Raw genomic sequence first — 19786 nt, 5'->3', positions numbered from 1 at the left:
TATCCAGGTAAAACATACTCAGAGTTGACTCACTAAAACCAATGGACTTTAGTCATGTTCTCTGGTTTCAGTGGGTCTGCTCTGAGCATGTTTCAGCTGGATGCAACCCTTTCTGTCCACATGGATACTTTTGAGTATGGTTGTGTTGGCAGCAGAGAAAGAATGAAGAAATTGGGGAGGGAGGAAGTTAGATAATATGGTTTCTTGATCTCGACTCTCGTCTTGAAATAGACAGGAGAATATGCAAAACTCTGGTTATAATCGAAAGTTAAATAAATGAAAGCTATATTTAAATGGGGAGTAGGATTTACACTTAACAAGGAGCACCATGGAGTAAGCTAGGATTGCTTGGCTGCTTATAATATGCATAAAGTGGACTTGATGGTCTGCTTTTTCTACTTGTCTATTACAACTTCTGAGGAAGTTGTGAAAATAGTGCTTGCTACATTTTTAAACTGATGCCTTCCTACTTTTTTTTTTAATCAGTTGCGCTACAAAGAAACATTTGAGAAAGCCAAGGGTAAATACCACACAGTGAAAGACGCCTTGGATATTGTGTATCACCGCAAGGTCACTGACGATATCAGCAAAGTATGTATACTGGATATATATATGCATATTCCTGAGTAATACGCTGCTTTTGGTAACTGTAAAATACAATAGATGTACCTTATTTACATATACTATGGGGCACTGCTTATTCTCTCTCCCCACTACTTTGGACTCCTTTACCTCCCCTTTTCCTATATAATGTAAGTACCCCTGGTGGATGTGATTCCTTTCAGAGAGAAAGCAAGGCTGACCTCAGGTCCAACCCCTTATAGTCTACTTGGCACCTGGTCCTCTTAACACAAAGCCTCAGCTAATTCTGGCCCATTCTGCCTCTTTTTATGTTTTATAGCATTCGTTTCCCTTATACTTTGTGCTCTGGCCCCATTCTCCACCTGAGCTTCTGCCATACTGCCACCTCTTCTGACTGTTTCCCCATGTTTTATAAGGACTGGCCAGAAATTCCTACATGCACTAAGCTCTGTTGTCTATATAAAATGGCGTAGCTGTGCCAGGACATTCTGGCTTCAAACCTAAATCCACTTATTGGGAAGCAAGTCCCACTGAATTTTAGAAAGCAAGTCCCCTTGCCTCCTTGAAGCTCCATTAGGAGAAGGGCAGGATAGAAGTTTAACAGATAAATAACACAACGGAAGTTGCTTCTCTTAGTACGCCTGTATCGGACTGCACCATCACTGATGTCAACCTTGTAATATCGGGAGATTAGTGTGTTGCTTATTTTAAAAATTAAATGCTTTTTTTTGTAGGTGAAATACAAAGCAAACTACATGAGTCAATTAGGAATCTGGAGATCTATCCCAGATCGACCAGACCATTTCCACCACCGTGCCGTCACCGATGCAGTCAGTGATGTGAGTGTGGATCAACTTTGACACTTGGGCATTGCATGCTGGTGTCTTCCAAAGCAATAGGCTGCAATGTGTTACTTGAGGGGAGCAAAATGCATTGAAAAAGTGATTAATAGTTTTCTGCTTCAGCTGACATTTCCCTGCCTCCCTTTTGGGGACAGGCTCTCCTGGATAGTTAAACTGAATTCTGAACTTAAACTTCACTTATATCAAGAACATCTAAGCCACATAATGAGGAGCACCTAACAGCAATTCAGTTTTCCTTGTTTAACAGCAGATAGGTTGAAAGGAGGATTGGGTGGGAATCTAGAGAGCCCCTTTGTTCAAGCAGAAGGCATATTTCACTTGCACAAAGAGAAGTTCTGCTGCCTCCCTTGTCTATATTCAGCCACTAATTCTTAGATGTAGCTTTTCTTTTTCTATGGGAGGTGTGAGCAGCTGCTGCAGAAACAAGCAAGCATGAAACCCCCATGGTCTTTCTTGGTTTTCTTTTTTTTGGGGGGGGGGTTCTTTTTATGTTGTTGTTATAGCTTTTAAAAGTCCATTGTTCTGCAAAATGCAAATATTTAAAAACTGATCTAGCCTTATATTGATCTAGCTGAGAATACCCATTGATACCTATGGCCATGATGGTTGAAACAACAACAACAAACACTGCCCATTTATGCTATCATCTTCTCCCCCAATTTAATTTGCAGGGAAGTTAATTGAGTCAAATCTATTGCTGTTGACAGAAATGCCCACATTTGGAATCAATTAGAAACAGCACATATTCTACTATAACAGAGTCTGTGTACTTTGATCATTACGATCCTAAGTATACACATGATCCCATGCCTGAGGTTTTTCTAGTAAATAACATTTTTTGTGCTCTCCTGTAATTGTCTCATATTGTGGTAAACCTTGTTATTTTGCTTTTACAGTTTAAATATAAGGAAGATTTAACGTGGCTCAGAGGCATTGGCTGTTATGCATTTGATACTCCCGATCTTCTTCTTGCAGAAAAGAATAAGACGTTGTACAGTCCGGTATGTGTGGTTCTATATTGCCTGGTAGCTTAAAGAGGGTGATTTCTCTCTGTCTTTTCCCCCAACTTGCTCTGCACACATTCATTTGATTTTATATTTATTTGAGGTGAGGCACTGCATGTAGGGATGGATGCGTGCAAATACAGATAAGAAATTTGAGACCATGTTTGTACAGCAATTAATCACCCAAGCATTGTTCTGCTCAGAACAAACAAGATTTGTCATTTGTTTTAACTCTCCACAGCCAACCTAAGCACACACAGCTTGACTGAACTGCCCAATAACTGCAAAGGCAAAAGATCATTGGTATGATAACATATAGAGTATTAAGTGCCCAGCTATCTGGAAATATCTACTCAGGCTCCACTGAAACGAAGGGCAACAGTGCAAGATCACACATTACTTTAAACAAAGTATATACATAACAAGATATGATTGCTGGCACCTCGATTTAAAAACAAAAAAAAGGACTGTGAAAAACCCACTGTGCCATCTATTTTTGGAGCTGCCATTTACACATCAGCATATCCTTTTATAAATAAGGGATGGTGTCATTCCCCTGGTGCTTGAGTCTATCCTCTGCTAAGTCTGAACTGTTCTCTGCTGCAGTCCTATGCTCTCTTACCTAGGAGTGATCTCCACTGAATATTAGTTCTGAGCAAATCTGCATAGGATTGCACTGCACATAATGAGCTGCAGCAGGTTTTTGGAACACTGTATCATATTCCACTTTTGCAGTGCCATACAGACCGGCGCTGTCAGCTAAACAAATGCAGTTACAGCAACAAATCAGTAAATATCACACTTACTGACATGATAGTTACATGAAGTAATTGCAATGTTTCTTTCACGCCTTTACACTTGATTGATTTTTTTTTTAATGTATGCTTTTGGTGTTTTTATCACACCCATATAGTGATTTGTTGTTGTTGTTTTTTAATATGTCTTTTTTTTGCCCCTCTAGTGTAAATACAAGGAGTCATTTGAGAAGATAAAGTCCAAGTTCAAGTATGTTGCTGACAGTCCAATTAATAGGCATTTTAAATATGCTACTCAGCTGGTGAATGAGGTAAGTAGAACTACAGGCTTCTGCATTACAATTCCATTTAAATTTGTTAGACAAAATAAGTAAGAAAGAGAATCTAGGACTGCAAATTCCATTAAATGGGATATATTTCCGAGTAAAGCCTAAGTCCAGAAGACTACTTCAGATTTCTCCAGAGTGATGCACAGGACTTGATTTTCCTCCTCCTTGCGACTATAGATTTCCATGTCATGTTTCAGATTTCTAAGTCCTGTGCAGCAGGAGGAGAAGTCACTGAAAATGTTTCCCCTCCCTGTTCTATGACACCAATTGGATTCTACCCAGTGTGTTAAGTGTGACTAAGTCTGTGCTAGATTGTGAGGACGCAGGTGGCACTGTGGTCTAAACCACTGAGCCTCTTGGGCCTGCGAATTGGAAGGTTGGCGGTTCGAATCCCTGCAATGGAGTGAGCTCCCTTTGCTCTGTCCCAGCTCCTGCCAACCTAGCAGTTTGAAAGCATGCCAGTGCAAGTAGATAAATAGGTACCGCTATAGCAGGAAGGTAAACGGCATTTCCTTGCGCTTTGGTTTCCATCACGATGTCCCATTGCGCCAGAAGCGGTTTAGTCATGCTGGCCACATGGCCGGAAAGCTGTCTGTGGACAAACACTGGCTCTCTCAGCCTGAAAGTGAGATGAGCGCCACAATCCCATAGTCACCTTTGACTGGACTTAACTGTCCAGGGGTCCTTTACCTTTACCTTTTACCTAGATTGTGGTCTTTACACATCTTTCTTTCTTTCTTTTGTTTTTTTTTAATACAAATACAAGAACAAAAACCATTTAGCACTTATCCAACAGTACATATAATGGTGTTTGTTCTAACCATTGACTTTAGACATAAGGAATGATAAATAGTACCTAGGTGCCAATCTAGACTATATGCAGAACTATATTATAGCAGGTGCATATTTTTTATACTAAATTTATGCAAGTGATAAATGCATAGAGTTAGAACTATAACTATAACTAAATGGAGGGTGGCAGTGCAGGATTTACAAGGCTGATATATTTTAGTGTTGTACGTTTAAGGCTGCAACCCTTTATGTGATTACTTAGGAGTAAGATCCACCAGCAAGTTTTACGTTTCAGTAATACTTGCGCAGTATTGCTCTGTAAAAGCTATTACAGGTCTGTGTTTTCCATTGCCTATATCCGCTCTCCTTTTTATTGTGTTACTCTTTAAGTGGGTGGGTTTGTTTAATGGGTAGCTGAAGGGTTTTTGCATTGATCTCAATGTGTCTTTGTGCCTCCACTTTTTCACTTTGCTACTGTTCAATGTGAACAGAAATTGTACAAATCTGATTATGAGAAGAAGAAGGATAAGTATTCCTTTGTGGTGGATGACCCTAGAACCTTGCTGGCCAAATTGGGAGGCGAACTAAGCAGTCAGGTACTGTGACAGAGCTGGCCAGAACATCCAGAATCTGGCTATTGTCACTCTTGAATGACCACTTCTTTACCTGCCTGAAATGCCTGCAGTCAAAGATGTCATAGGTTTTGCCTATGATATTGACAAAGGTTTCCCCTCTGTTTGTATCTGGAACTCTCTATACTTTGCCACCCAAAACAGCACAACAGCTTTTTGAGTGAGCCTATCTGTACTTTGCCACCCAAAACAGCATAGCAGCTTTTTGAGTGAGCCTGTTCATACTTTGTGATCTCACAAACTATGCACCAATGTACTGTCAAAATCATTCCACCCAATGTCAGTCGAGATGCAAAGATAACCTAGAAATGTATGAACTCTGCGCCATTTAGCTCAAAGGCAAAAATGTGCTACAAGGAAAATGGCGTGGAAACTAGATTATTGCATAATGATGGCACCGTAATACTCTAGTTTTTCCATTTTTCAAATTCAGTTCTGTGTCTGTTGATTTTGCTGCCCCTGGTGAATGATGTTCATTGGTGCAGTTCTGAGAATACACAAGTATCCCAAAGGCCTAGATCTCATTGTTCTGGGATCTAGAGCTCTCTTTTTTTGGTAGTTCTTTGTCTTCATAAGTCTTTTTTGTGCTTCGTTGCTGTTTGCATGCACAGAAAAAATATAAGGCTAGTGCCAAGTTGTTCCTGCAACATGGATGTAATGAAATTCTGCGACCAGATATGCTGACAGCATTGTACAACACAATTCAGGAGAGCCAGGTAAGTGTGCATAGGCTTGTAGGCTTCTTGTTACAAAATTGGACTTAGGTTACCATGTGGAGCCATGAGAAGCTCCAATACCAGGTGCATTAGATAGTATTCAAACTCCAGAGGTTGGGATTCAAAATCAAATTAAGATGCAAGTATTTGGAAATAAAATGGTAAAATTCTGTTGAGCAGGAGAACCCTCTTGATCTGCAGCAAGAAGAACCCTCTTGATCTTCCAAGCAAAATTAAAGATCAGGGTGCCAGGCTGTGTTCTTAAGCACATTCACTTAAAAGTAACTTGCACTGAAATCAATGAAATTTATTTGCATGGAGGTATGGTTAGGTTTGGAATGCCAGCCGCCTTCAAGCAAAATACACCAGCTTAACTATACAACAGATTGGGTTCTCTGTTTCCAACCTTTACAAAATGTCTTCTTACTTGTGGTACTGATTACCAAGCCCTGCTTAGAGCATTCTTGCCATTATTTTGTATGTGTTGCCATTATTTGTCCATGCATTTCTTCCCTCTCTTTTATGCATGCTCTGTGTTCCCTTGCCATGCGTTTGCATGCAGTGAAAATGAAGCAACATTTTAAAAAGGTGCTGTTGTTTTTTTGCATCGTTAGACAACTGCTAAGGCTTCCCAATTTTTCTATAAGCTAGACCACGGTTTTCAGCTGCACAGAATGTTCTGCAGAGAAATGCCCACTTCTCCATTTTCCCATGAATACATTTCATTGCATTACTTCATATATTTTAAGTCATCGGCATAATCACCAGTAACAGTTTTACACTGCAAAGCCTCCCCATCCCCATTTAAATGTTGATTGGGTGCATGGTTAACCAAAGCTACCTTACTGTTGTATGAAGAGACTAGCCAAAGGTACAAATCAACTCAGTAAACTTTACCAGAGTCGCTACAGGGCTGCCATCCACAGTCATAAACTGGTAGAACCTCATTCATCGAGTCGACTTTGTGGGCTTGACTGAGCGGGGGACAGGGGGACGGGGACCCTTCTTAAACCCATTTTTAAAATGCTTACTCACCCACTCTTCTTATTCGGGTAAGTGCCTCCTTTGATTTCTTAGTGCGATCATAGAGTTTGGGGTTTTATCCACTAGCGGCAAACCCTGCTAGTTTAGTTCCTTTATTGGTTGTGTTTGCTTCCGGCCTTGGGAAGGATGCATAGGATTATCCCATTTTTATCCTCGCATCAAGTCTGTGGGATAAGTTAAAGATGATGACTTGCCAAAGGCCAACCCTGGAACCACATAGCTGAAGGGTGTTTAGATATAAGCTCCCATGTCCAAATCTAGCGCTCCAGCCACTGCCCCACACTTGACCTGTTTTGAAGTCAGCGTAACCAAAAGCAAGCTTAACTCCGGCATTTCCATCGTGTGGGCTTGGCTCCCCCCACGTACACAGTTTCGGTTGACTTCTATGACAGCTGCTGGAACAGGCAGGCTAAGGCTAGGACTCTTCTTAAAATGTGCATTTGTGGTGGGGTGTTGTTGTTTTTTTGCTGTCATTCCCCACCATTCACTGCTGCTTTTTTATTTTTTTAAAATCCCACAGTACAAATACAAACAGCTGTATGAAAAGCAGAAGGACAAGTTTACATCGATCGTGGATACTCCGGAACACCTGAGGACAACTAAAGTCAACAAGCAAATCAGTGATGTAAGTGTGGAAATTGTCATGACCAATGGGGGGGGGGACAGTATGGTGTCTTTCTGGACTAATCTTTGTGTGACAACGATGGGGATAGCCAGGGTTTTTCTTAGGAGTGAGGGGATGGGAGAGGAAGAGGACAGTAAGAGAAACCCAGCTTGCCTGTTTGGGGATAGGGCTGGTGGACTTTAGAGTTAGGAACTGCGCAGCTGAGGGAAACAGCAACAAGGACTGTCTGCCTAAAAATGCTCAGGCAAATGAGTGAGCTTGGGAACTCCAGCAGCCACCAACTGCTTAGTGCAGTCTCCCCCAGCCTGGTGCTATCCAGAAGCTGCTGGACTACAACTCCCATCATCTCTCACTATTGGCCATGCTGGCTGAGGTCAATGGGAGTTGCAGTCTGAAAACATCTGGGATGCACCGTGTTATGGAAGATGAATGTATTGTGTGGCTGGGGGTACATGGGACAGTTCCATACCCATCCCACTCTTCTTCCAAGTTGCACAGGGTGGCAAAATTGGCTTTGTCTAATTACCTATGGAGGGATTTGAGCCTGGCGTCTCCTACACCACCCGACCCATGTTTCCATCTGCAATCTGCCCTGACCCTCTGCCTTCTCTCCATTGTAGATAGGAAGCCACTGGCTAGGCACAAGTAGCACACCCACATGTGAGAGGTTACATACTTAGTGTAAGAAACAATGCACCATGCTTTCTCCATTGCTCTTCCTATCTTCAAAGCATACATTAGGAAAGTGGAAAACTTACCAGGAGGATGCGCTCATGCAGACTTTTGAGTAAAAAGCGGGTCCAGATAAGATAAGTGCCAATGGTTGGATGGGTTGTAGGCCAAGCCCGATAGCCATGATTATGACCCTAAATGCTTATCACATCATCCGTCCCTCAAGCAGAACATCCCAATGCTGCCTGTGTAGAGAGTGTGATAATGAAGGTGAAAACTGCCTAGCTGATTTCCTACTTTAGTGCAGCAATCAAGCATGCAGTTTTTCACCTGGGCAAGACTGTGTGTACCTGGGCAGCATTTGGACATCCCATCCCCACGTTTACAGGTAGGGGGCAGCTCACTAGGAGAAGGGGAGGAACTGTGTGCTTCCTCATGCACATGGAGGGTGGGTTAAGGATAGAAGAACGTAAGAAGATGCCCCCTCCCCCCGATCAGGTCAAAAGGCCCATCACAGTTCAGCATCCAGGCCAACCAGCTGTGAAATCCACAAGCAGGACCAGCTTGGAGGCTGGGACAGTGCACTGGGTGGGTAAGGGTCTGACTGGGGAGATATATCCTCCAATCCAGTCCTGTTCAGCACATCACATGGGAAAACCCATGGGAGTGAATGGGAAAGAGGATGGAGCAGCCCTTCTCCAGTTCCTTCAGATAGTCTAAGGTAAGCTACAACAATACATATTGTTGTATACATATCTGTTCACTTTGGGTATTTTTTTTAAATAAAGAAATTAAAATGCTATTTCTAATGACTGCTTGTACTTAACTTGGCCCTTTCTTGCTGCCAGATCCTCTACAAACTGGAATATAACAAGGCCAAACCAAAGGGATATACCACAATCCATGATACTCCCATGTTACTCCACGTACGGAAGGTCAAGGACACAGTAAGCGATGTAAGTAAACAATATCATTTACCTCGCGGGATGCTGGAGCCAATGGGATAGGACATAACCCAGCTCATTGGCCCCAGCATCCCTACTCGCAAATCTACACTTCAGGTGAGACCAGTCGTTCTCTATATACTGTATCTAGCAAAGTTCCAAATTCATCTTTTGCTCATTAGTCTGTAAGATGATATATATTAGATTTTGTTTGCGTCACTATCACTATAAAAGCTAAGCCTTAGACTATTTAAATATCATTCTTTATTTTCCGCATAGCTCACATTTCATAGCAGTGTTTATAAGTATGGTTATTTGCCATAAGCCAATACTTGTTGAAACAAAAAATACATGGTAGGAGAATGAATGAATGAATTTATTAATGAATGAATTTTCTCATATTTACATATTAGTTACCACTCAGATTTCTTACCTTTTTATGGGGATTAAGAGAAAGGCCCATAGGCTTACGTATTATGGGTTGGTACTAGACTTTGCTTCCACCAGCAGGAGCAGACTCTCCCATTTGGCAGAAGATCGGAAGTGACATTTGCCAAATCCTTGTTTCTCTCCTGCAGCTCCTAACACAACCCTCATGCAATTCTGGTGGGCTGGAGGAATCTTCTGGAACAGTGTGGGAGGTGGTGCTGGGGGTTGGCGGTGGAGGAGGATACTTTGATGCAGCAGAGGTTGTTCTCTTAGGGCAAATGGGGCTCCACTGCTCAGATGTTCGCTAAATTCAGTGCTTCCTTGGACCTACCAGGGCAGATTAACGCAATTATCCCTGGGGTGATTTCTGTTTAGCTGTGCTGTTGTAAAGAGACGTGCAACGTTAACCTTCTTGTTCTTTCGACAGCTGAAATACAAAGAAGTCTATGAACAGAATAAGTCTCACTGCAACGTTGTATCGGATTCCGTTCATATCAAAGCTGCCAAGCAGGCCTACAAAGTAAACAGCAATGTGAGTCCAGTGCTATTGTTGCCGGTGACTAAGCCTTACAAAGGAAACTGAGGGAGTAGGGCTCCCAGGTCCCACTCAGCTGAGGCCTCTTTCGGTGCCTAATTTCCATACGCTTACGGAAACTCCTAGCCGGATCGGATGAGGTGGTGCATCTCATGCCAACTTTAGATATGTGTGGGATAGAGAAATGTCCACCCCCATCCCCTTGGGCAGAGTACAAATTGTAGGTGGTGCAAATTCCCAGGTTCCAGCTTCCTGAAAGAGCCATGTACGAACAAACAATCCTTTTTAACATGCTGTATTCCTGACAGCTAAAAAAAATATTGGTCATTCCGAACATAAAACCCACTACCTGGCTAATCTTATGTCTTTTTCCTTTTAAGGCTATGCCTTTTCCCATGCTTGTTCCACAGCAGCACAAGCAGAGCTAAAATTCTGTAGAAGAGCGAGAAAAAGGCAGATATGGATGGAAAAGTAGAAAGTGACAGACCTGTTTGTCTGCAGCGTTCTACAGTCCGCAAGCCATTGCAAACATAGTCCACTCATTATATATTGTGGGGGGGGGGGTTGCGCTCCCAGCCTACTGGTAGGAGATTTATCAACTGCTCAGCCATGGATGGCCAACATAAATGGCTAAGGGAAAGTGAAACTTTAACTTTATGGGGAGTGCCAGAATTCCTAGACTTGGAAGCTTGCATCTGCACCCCCAAACATTTAGTTATGTATTTATTTTTGGGAATCAAAAATATCCTTTTCACTCTTGTTTTATGGTGACCCTTTTACAAGAATGGCTTGAGTCTATGTTTACATTGTTTATATATTTCTCTTTGAACAGCTGGATTACAAGAAGAAATATGAAGCTGCCAAGGCTCACTGGCACTGGATTGTGGACAGACCGGACTTCATCCAAGCTGCCAAATCATCTTTGCAACAGAGTGATGTAAGGAAACTAAAACCACATGCACCCATTTTATTTCCTGACATAGCAAGGCATACCTCTGGTGCCACAGGCTGCACTTCTGACACTTTTTATTCTCCTGTTTCTTTGTAGTATGATTACAAATATGACCGAGAGTACTATAGAGGATGCAAGCTATCCGTAACAGATGACAAAAACACAGTGTTAGCTTTGCACAATGCAATCTTGTCGAGTGATGTGAGTATTCTAAAATCCTTTTAATTGAAGCTTCCCCCAGCCCTTTGTAAGTCTTGGACACTCAGATCAGCATGTAAACCTTAGCAAATGATTGTACTTTTGTAAATAGGCCTGGCAAACCAATCACACCAAGAAACATTTTCAGCATTGGATAACAAAAACACCTTTTAATGTCAGGTTCAGTTCTGGTAATAGTGGTAAGGAAAGAAATACCTACCATGATTTACAGGGGTCCTGAAATTTTCTGTAGCCTTTGTAACCAGCCCAAGTCACTGCCTTCTTACTAGTGCCTTACTGGGCTCTGGGTGTACAGTACTCCAAACATCTCCAAGGCCCAGCACAATTGCATTGTTAAAGCCGTCCAGCGCCCCCACTCCAAACTGGTTGAAGGGCATAGGGTTGTCTCTGCCACACTGAACATCACCAGGTCTCAGTACAATGTCAGGAAAATCCATCACTCTTCTCTCGTACTGGTAGAAGGGTGGAAATTTTCCCAGACTATGTTCTGACTTTGAGTCCTCCAAACTTTCCAATAGTTAATGTAAAATTTGAGCTAGCTCTTGCCTTTCTGTAGTCCAGAGAAGGATGGAGACTCACACCAGAATAAAACACATGCTCATCAGCGGTGAGCCCATTTGTGTTGCCCTGTTTATTATACACTGCTTGAAACTAATATCTTTCCATTTCATATCCCAGTTAAAATATAAAGAGAAGCATAACAAGGAAAGGGGAACTATCCACCCAGTTCCAGATACTCCTCAGATCCTTCTTGCAAAGGCTGTTAGTGCACTTGTGTCTGAGGTAATTTATTTATTTATATATATAATGTATGTATGTATATAATTCTCCAGTTTTCAGCATTTATTCCTTATTTAATAAATATTGCTTCAATAACCGTTGTTTCTCTTCATCATCAGAACAAATACAAAGAACATGTTAAGAAGCACCTGCCGCATGGCTCCTTTACAAAATTGACAGAAACGCGAGACACTGTTCATGTCAAAAAAGTAACCAAGAACGTCAGTGAGGTAAACTACTTTTGCATTACTATAGTCACATCACCAGTTGAGTTGACGCTTGCATTTGTTTTGTTTACTCGGTGATGGAAACTGTTGTTGCTCCACTATAAATTATACTTCATGCTAATTACGGCTTACTAAAATGGTGCTGCTCCCTGTTCACCAGCCTGTCAGCTCACATAGTTAAATATCAGCATAAGTTTAATAACTTGGTTGAACACAGTTTCTGAAATCGTGTGTAGACGGAAGCTTAGCGCGTTGAAAAAAGAGAGAGAATGCCTTCAAATATATTTCTGTAGGCTGTCAAATCTGGAAATTGTTTCTTCTGATAGGAGTTTGCACGATCCATGCCTGTTTGAATGAATTGTTGGTAAGGGACTTGATTTATGAACATAGAGCAAAGGTTTTGAAACGCTTTACAAATAAGAGTGTGATAGAAATGAGTGTCAGCTGAAGAACAACAACAACAACTGTGTGTGTGTGTGTGTGTGTGTGTGTGTGTGTGTGTATACACATGCAGAATTGGGTTCATTGCAGTTATTTTTTTCTAGTCATTTAAAAATAATTGTAAACAGAATATGGATGCAGCAATGGAGACATAGGTTAAGTAATTGCTTGGTGCTTGCCCCCTATGATTTTGGGCATGTGTCCCATCTTCTATATTCTTCCAAGGGGTTCCCCAGCACTCAGGAGCATGGGGTTGGTGGAGGAAGGACCAATCACTGAAGATCACCTTGATCCTTGTTTGACTGACGAAAATCTCTGCTGGATTAAATAGCCATAAATCAGCAGGGGAACACCCATTCAATACAATATCTGTTTGTTGACAGCTGTAAGCAAAGTGTTTTTGACTGATGGGCTTTCCACATAGAGACTAATCCTTACTGTCAACTTTATTCTCATTTATGTAGCTGCCCTTTGAATCTCTCTCTCTCTCTTTAATGTGGAGAGCTTCTGACCATAGAGGAAAACTTACAGCAGATCAGGAAACAAAGCTAGTTAACCCACAAGTGCATGTGTGAGCACGCACACGAATGCTTCACCTGTCTTCCTTAAGCGTAGAAGTCATCACCTATGTTTCTTATTATAAATGTCAGCAAAGTAAGCCTCGGGTGAAGAATGTGTGGCACAACTCTTTTCTGTTCCGAAACAGACAAATTATAAAAGGAAATTCCAGAAAGAGAAAGGCAAGTCAGACTACTCAATCATGCTGGAGCCCCCTGATGTGAAACACGCCATGGAAGTTGCAAAGAATCAGAGCAATGTAAGTTATTCCTCCAGTTACGTCATTAAAACCCCGGATGGGCAATCTAAGGGATAATCCTTTCGAAGCTGTGGGTCGTAGGAGAAACACATGTTGACATGAGTGGCTGTAGCTTTTCCATGACAACTTCATTTCGCTACAGTGAAACGCATGCAGTGTTCGCATGGGAGGTGGGCGTCAATAATAGCTCTGGTGAAAGCGTTATCATCAAGAGGATCTTGTTCTTTCCTTAAAAAGAAAATACAACAGTAATTGTTTCTCTTTATCCTTGCGTTCACCTAGATCCAATACAAAAAAGATGCCAAATCCAAGCTCCATTACACTAGTGGGGCAGATCGCCCTGATATTAAGAAAGCCATGCAAGTCTCCCATTTAGTCAGTGATGTAAGTACTTTATCAGTGTAACTGTTCGGTATAACTTGTGGCAATATAATTTATATGCAGCATGCATATAAATACTGTATTTTTCGCTCCATAAGACACACTGTTTTCCTCCTAAAAAGCAAGGGGAAATATCTGTGTGTCTTATGGAGCAAATGGTGGTCCCTGGAGCTGAATTTCCCAGGGGCCAAAAGAGGATCATGCTTTTTATTTTACAAAGAGAAAAGGGGGTGTTGAAAGGACCCTGCTCAGCAGCTGATCAGCAAGAGATCGGGAGAGAGATAAGAGTCCCGGCTCCCCTTCAGCCCCGCCCTCCATTGTGGAATGTGCTGTAGAGGGAGGTTGTTTGTTTCCCCAGCAACATGTGACTGGCTGATTAGATTATCTGCTTGGAAACTGTAGAAAAGGCTCCCTTTCCTTTAGAAGCTACAGAAATGTGAATTGAACCCCATAAAAATGGGGCTTTTCCTCTTTGCTTTTCCCCCTTTGCAAAAGGAGCTTTGCTTTTCCCCCTTTGCAAAAAAGCTGCAAAACTTTTAGCTGATCCTTAAAAAAAAACAGGGTTTTCCCTTTGCAAAAAAGCTGCAAAACTTTTAGCTGATCCTCAAAAAAACAGGGCTTTTAGAGGAGGAAAACCAGGAAAAATATTTTTTATCTTGTTTCCTCCTCTAAAAATGAGGTGCGCCCTATGGAGCGAAAAATATGGTAGTTTCATTTCAGTATGTAGAAGCCAGAGTGGTTTTGTTTTTGTTTTCTGTTTTACCCCTTGACATATCTTATATTTGTCATAGATTGAATATAAAGCCAAAGCTCGTGGAGAAGCTGGTATGGGAGTCAGCATGCTTGGACGTCCAGATATTGAACTTGCCAAGGAGGTGTCCAGACTTACAAGCCAGGTATGAACAGGTGGCTGCCGTTAACTTGTAACCATGTGGCATACATTTTCTTTTGCAATCATTTTGATGTAATGTTGATTTTACAGATAAAGCAGTTTAGAGATAATTTATCTGAGATCGGGGTGGTTAATATTTTCTGGCCAACTCTTCCAGGGCTGTCTGTCAGTCGTGGTTGTGGCCACCTCACAATCTCATATGCACATAGATATGCAGTACAAGCAAAGAGCCTCCCCCCCCCACTCCACTGTTCTGTACAGATCCAATGAGGAATGAGATTATTTCCTTCTCTCTGGTCATTCAATCTGATATCTGAGGAGTGGGCAATTTGCATCCACATCTAGGTGCTGGGCTCTGGTGTATGTACTTCAATATCTCGTTTTGCTGCTGCCACCAAAATCGCCCCACCCCCGCCCCACGCACCACCCCGAAAGTTAGCTAAGTCAGTAGAGCTTGTGTCTCTTAATCTCAGGATTGTGGGTTCAAGCCCCATGTTGGGCAAAAAAATTTCCCCTGCATTACAGGGGTTTGGGCTAGATGGCCCTTGTGGTCCCTTCCAATTCTGCCATACCAGATCAAGCTCTTGACCTAGGGGGTTTGATTGTTTTGAAAGGTATTGACTGCCTATTGAAGTCTGCTGTGATACGTGGATGCTACACTCTGTGTACTGTGTCCCTGTGCAGGTGAGCTTCCTATTTAGCTGATTGAAGAGACCATTACTGTGCTGAAGGGCACCCTTTACACACAGGGAGCTGCCTCACCCATTATACTGAGTGGGGCAGGAACTCCTTGTGTATTCAGAGTCTCCATTCTCACAAAGTCGCACGGATGAGGGAAATAATCCAAATTCATGTTTCTGTGGGCCTGGGTATGCGCCTTTTCTTTCTTTCTTTCTTTCTTTCTTTCTTTCTTTCTTTCTTTCTTTCTTTCTTTCTTTCTTTCCCTCTCTCTCTCTCTCTCTCTCTCTCTCTCTCTCTCTGGTTTTTATTACTAAACTCTTACCTTGCACTTAAAACGATTTATTTCTGTTTTGAATACAATGGAACCCCACCCCACACCACCACCACAAAAATCCCCCACAAAAAACCCCAAGGGTTCATCTCATCCTTTACATCACCAGTCTTGTCTGAGGCAGAGCAAAAGATGAGTGAACAAGCAGGTTGGTCGTGGTGAAGAGAGGTTCAGTGGGTGCGCTGCTGTGGTGCTGGCTCTTAGCAGATTCCTGACCATGCCAAACTTTCATGCTAATTGCCTTTCTTTAGCCATAATAACAATGATTTCAGTATTTGACATTTCCTCCATATAAATCAGGTATGGGGAACCTGAGGAATACGGTTCCTATCTTCCCTGACCATTGCCCATGCTGGCTGGGCTCTGAAAGGAACTGGAGTCCAGCAACATATGGAAGGCACCAGGCTCCCATACCAATGACCTGAAACAATTTTTGTGTTAAAAAACATGCAATAAATGTTTGGTCATTTGCTGTGTACTAGGAGGCAAAATGTTTTCTTTTTATGGTCTTCTCTTATTCCCTTATCAATTTTCTTTGGCAGCCATTTCAATGTTTGTGCTGTTATATATTTCTATAGTGAGGGTAGCAGCACTGAAATTTCCCCTCAGACTTATTTTTTTTAAAAAAAATGTACTTCAAACAACGTGTTAACTTTTTGCGTTTTGGTGCTAGTGTATGCCTCTTTCCTTTCTGCCAAACTCTGACCGACTTCACTTGGTGTGTTTCTGACCCATGCTGTTTCCCACGAGACTCCCTGCCCCCCACAAAGACGGGAATATCACCGGCTCTTCTACCTCAGCTGCTTGCTTTGTCCATCTTGGAGGTTTGCCATTCTAATCTTGCTATCTTGCTACGCTTTGTAGGCAGAATACATCAAAGGACGCATGAGGGGCCATGGGGCTGCATCATACGACACGCCCATGATGAGACACGTTAAGAAAGCTAATGTCCTAAGTAGCCATGTAAGATGGATTTTAAGCGGCTCTCCTATGCTGCTACCAATTTCACAAGTCTCTTGCTAGATTCTATATTCTTGGCACAATCCTAAGTGTTCAAGGCACTGCTTCTATTTTTTATTTTATTTTTAAGAACATTAAAACCTTGTGGATTTGTGAGGACCCCCCCTTTCTTCCTTATGTAAAGTTTGGCTTGGGAATTTCTTTGACAGTGAGTTTGTTCTGATAATGTCTCGGCTTCAAGAAAAGGCTTGAGGTGGCCAAAATACATGAAAGTGGGGAATTTATTCAAACATTTACACTTCCCTCTATATGACATTTGTGGCAATTCCTGAAGCATTCACTAGTTTTCATGTCTCTGTGTTAAGAGCACAATCCATGCTCTGTACTTGAATACAACTGTGGACTCTGCAGTGTTGTAGTGTGCTTCCTCCGCAGTTCATGTGCACAGTCAGTTGATGTAGAGTGCTGCCCAGACTTCATGAACCACTTTTGTTGGGGTGAATTAACTGAGAATATATCCTGGAACATTCCCAATCCTCTCCAGGATCGCAGAGGAAGAGCAGTAGCAGTGGACAAGCTGTTGTTCAGGGAAGCTAGTTCATCATTACTGACCTTCTCACTAAGAACCCAGAGTTTCTTGAAACAGAATAAGCTTGTCCACACATTGCACTGAGCACAGGTACAGGCTCTTATAGCTCAACTGCTGCAGGTACACAAAATATGCTCTTGTGGAATGCTGCATGTAAAAAATCATATGAGTGAACAGCTCAACTATTTCTGTACACAGTCCTCAAAGTCTACATTCGTTGAATATAACAATGTGGACATCCCTATTAAAAGCCACCAATTTAGGGGAAAGGCTTCTGATGAATTACCTTCAAACAAATTCCTGAACTCTAGCAAATAGCTACTTAACTATTGTTATTTGCTGACAGACATTTTCAGATGATTCTTCACTCGCTCTCAAATGGTTTAGAAAGTAAATGACATATTTGCCCCAATTTTCTACAGGTAATGGACAGAAATTTCATAAGGAAAAAAGGGGGGTGTTTTTATTTCCCATTTCTCTTTGTGATTGCTGCATGGGACAGCTGCATGTCGGAGAAACCGTCCTTCTCTACTTGTGAGAAACAGCAGTAATTTGCCATGAAAACTGTCAAAACACCATCTACACAGTGTCTTATGTCATCTGTGCTGTCACTGCTATTGATACTCTTGTATGCTGTGTCTTGTGGTTTTGTTGCTGCTTTTTGTTTCAATACTGGAACAAGTCCCCCTGCCTCTTGTTTTTTGTTCATTATCTCATATCCATTAACAAATCTTGTTTAGCAAGTACGGAATCCTTATGGAAATCGCAAGTATTAACGAGAGACTTGCATTTTGATCTAGTGGGTCCTCACAACAAGTGTCAAAATGCTTTTGAAACCCACAGAGTATTCTAAGAAAGTAGCTTGTGCCCTGTGGAGCCACTATTCATTCAGAAATCAGGCACAAAATACATCTCTGAATTGTGATGGCCCATAATGGTCCCCACCCACCTGTAATATGTCATTTGTGTGTGTGTGTCATTGTAGGAAGAGTCTTGTCCTTCTCAAGAGTGTCCTGCATTTTTTAAAAAAGTAAACATAAACAGTGTACTTGACTGTCACTTGAATATTGACCACTGGCATCTTTTGTCAACCCATGTCCAAAAGATGAGGCTATCCAGCATGAAGGATACAGGGTTGTGTGGATAAAAACATGCCAACATGTTTTAGACATCCAGAATCATGGAATGGAATTGAAATCTGCACTGCGGCATCTTCTAGTTTTCTAACATTAAACTTTTCTTCTTTTCAGCCATGTGCGTTGCTCCCTAGCATGATCTGTTCCTTTCATCAGTTACGTCAATCAGCTCTTGCCAGGGGTGGGGTGAAGATTGGGTGCCATCCATGTAAAATTAAGCATATCAATCCATTGATTTCAACGTGAGAGGGCTAAAATACACCATAAGCTCTCGTTGAAATCATCTGGAATCCAGGTGCTTAATTTTTGCTGGATCATGCCATGATTTGTATAACTGCTATTTTCTCTCTCTCTAGCAAATGACTAATACCTTACCTCTTCTTTTACGGAGTTCCTTGATAATGAAGTTTTTCAGTCTTAAGAACCTTGCTCTGTGTACTTTGCACACTAACAGTGCGAAGTAGTAGTAAGCAGTAATATCCCTCCTGGCAAGTTCTTCGACTGAAAACATGTTGAATCTGTTTATTCCTCCATTAGAATGAAAGAAACCAAGACACATTTGCCCACTTCAATTGCCAGGCAGAACTGGACTGTCCATCAGAGGACAAAGGAAAGTCATTGTAAATAAAAGTGCATTATAGTATTCTGCTGAATTCTAGTACTGAGAGAATAGGGCATCTAGCAGGACCTTTATTCTCTTCATGAACATGTCTTTTTATTTAAAATCACAATCTTTTTGCAATTTCTCTTAAAGCCAATAATTATAGTTATCAGATCAAATGCAACTGGCTCTTTGATTAGGCAGTGTAGAACATTGGGCTCCAGTGTAGCAAATCTTGGTTCAAAACCATGCTGTGAAATTTACTGGGAGGAGTCTTGGGCAAATTACAGTCTCTGTCAAACCCACTTTCATCATTAGTAAAGAAACAATGATTTGAATGCAACACCAGATGACGCCAGAGAGCAGGAAATTTTTCCATAGGGGTTAATTTTTTTTTGCTATAACGATCTAGTTTGTGACTTATTTATAGCGTTTTTCCCCTGTGTGTAGATCCACCCTGAGACTCGAATGCTGCTCAAAATCCCTTGGGGGAAGGCAGGAAAGAAATATTTAGAAAGTCAGATGTTTCTATTGCCCTGTATCAGGAAACACCCATTTTAGGTCACAGAAAAATGCACAATGCAGTCATAATTTAGCTCTTGTGTCTCTTGATAGCCATGCTGCACACACACATTTTCTCAGATCCCCCCCCCCATGAATGAGTTCTATATTTCAAATGTGGAGCTGAAACACAACTACTGAATGAAAGACGCAACATGAAATCTTGTAAATGCAGTGTGTGCCAAGTTCATTGCTGCATCACGTGAATTTTCCTGGTCTTCGTTAATGGTATCTTCTGTTTCAAAGAGGTCTTATGGCTTGCATTGTTTGACCTGTCTGCTTGCAATCGGGATCAG

The 19786-nt window shown here is 41.7% G+C and overlaps 1 protein-coding gene across 50 annotated transcripts in view; it reads left to right on the top strand.

The window, feature by feature from the left end:
- The window catches only part of NEB (nebulin), a 158039-nt gene that overhangs the window by 108785 nt on the left and 29468 nt on the right, over positions 1-19786 (top strand). For 45 of the 50 annotated variants that reach the window (XM_033164634.1, XM_033164977.1, XM_033164985.1 and 42 more), the window contains 16 exons: positions 487-591; positions 1317-1421; positions 2342-2446; positions 3411-3515; positions 4817-4921; positions 7238-7342; positions 8863-8970; positions 9815-9919; positions 10755-10859; positions 10971-11075; positions 11772-11876; positions 11993-12103; positions 13248-13358; positions 13641-13742; positions 14531-14635; positions 16508-16606. In XM_033164634.1, coding sequence (XP_033020525.1) covers positions 487-591; positions 1317-1421; positions 2342-2446; positions 3411-3515; positions 4817-4921; positions 7238-7342; positions 8863-8970; positions 9815-9919; positions 10755-10859; positions 10971-11075; positions 11772-11876; positions 11993-12103; positions 13248-13358; positions 13641-13742; positions 14531-14635; positions 16508-16606 — 1686 coding nt within the window. Of the gene's footprint in view, positions 1-486; positions 592-1316; positions 1422-2341; positions 2447-3410; positions 3516-4816; positions 4922-5568; positions 5674-7237; positions 7343-8862; positions 8971-9814; positions 9920-10754; positions 10860-10970; positions 11076-11771; positions 11877-11992; positions 12104-13247; positions 13359-13640; positions 13743-14530; positions 14636-16507; positions 16607-19786 lie in introns of all 50 variants that reach the window. The other 5 variants (XM_033164852.1, XM_033164718.1, XM_033164653.1 and 2 more) reach the window with 4 other exon arrangements.

Source organism: Lacerta agilis, chromosome 1 (assembly GCF_009819535.1).
Source record: "Lacerta agilis isolate rLacAgi1 chromosome 1, rLacAgi1.pri, whole genome shotgun sequence".
Lineage (NCBI taxonomy): Eukaryota > Metazoa > Chordata > Lepidosauria > Squamata > Lacertidae > Lacerta > Lacerta agilis.
Note: the sequence above shows the minus strand (reverse complement) of the source record. Positions and strands in the feature narration are given on the sequence as shown.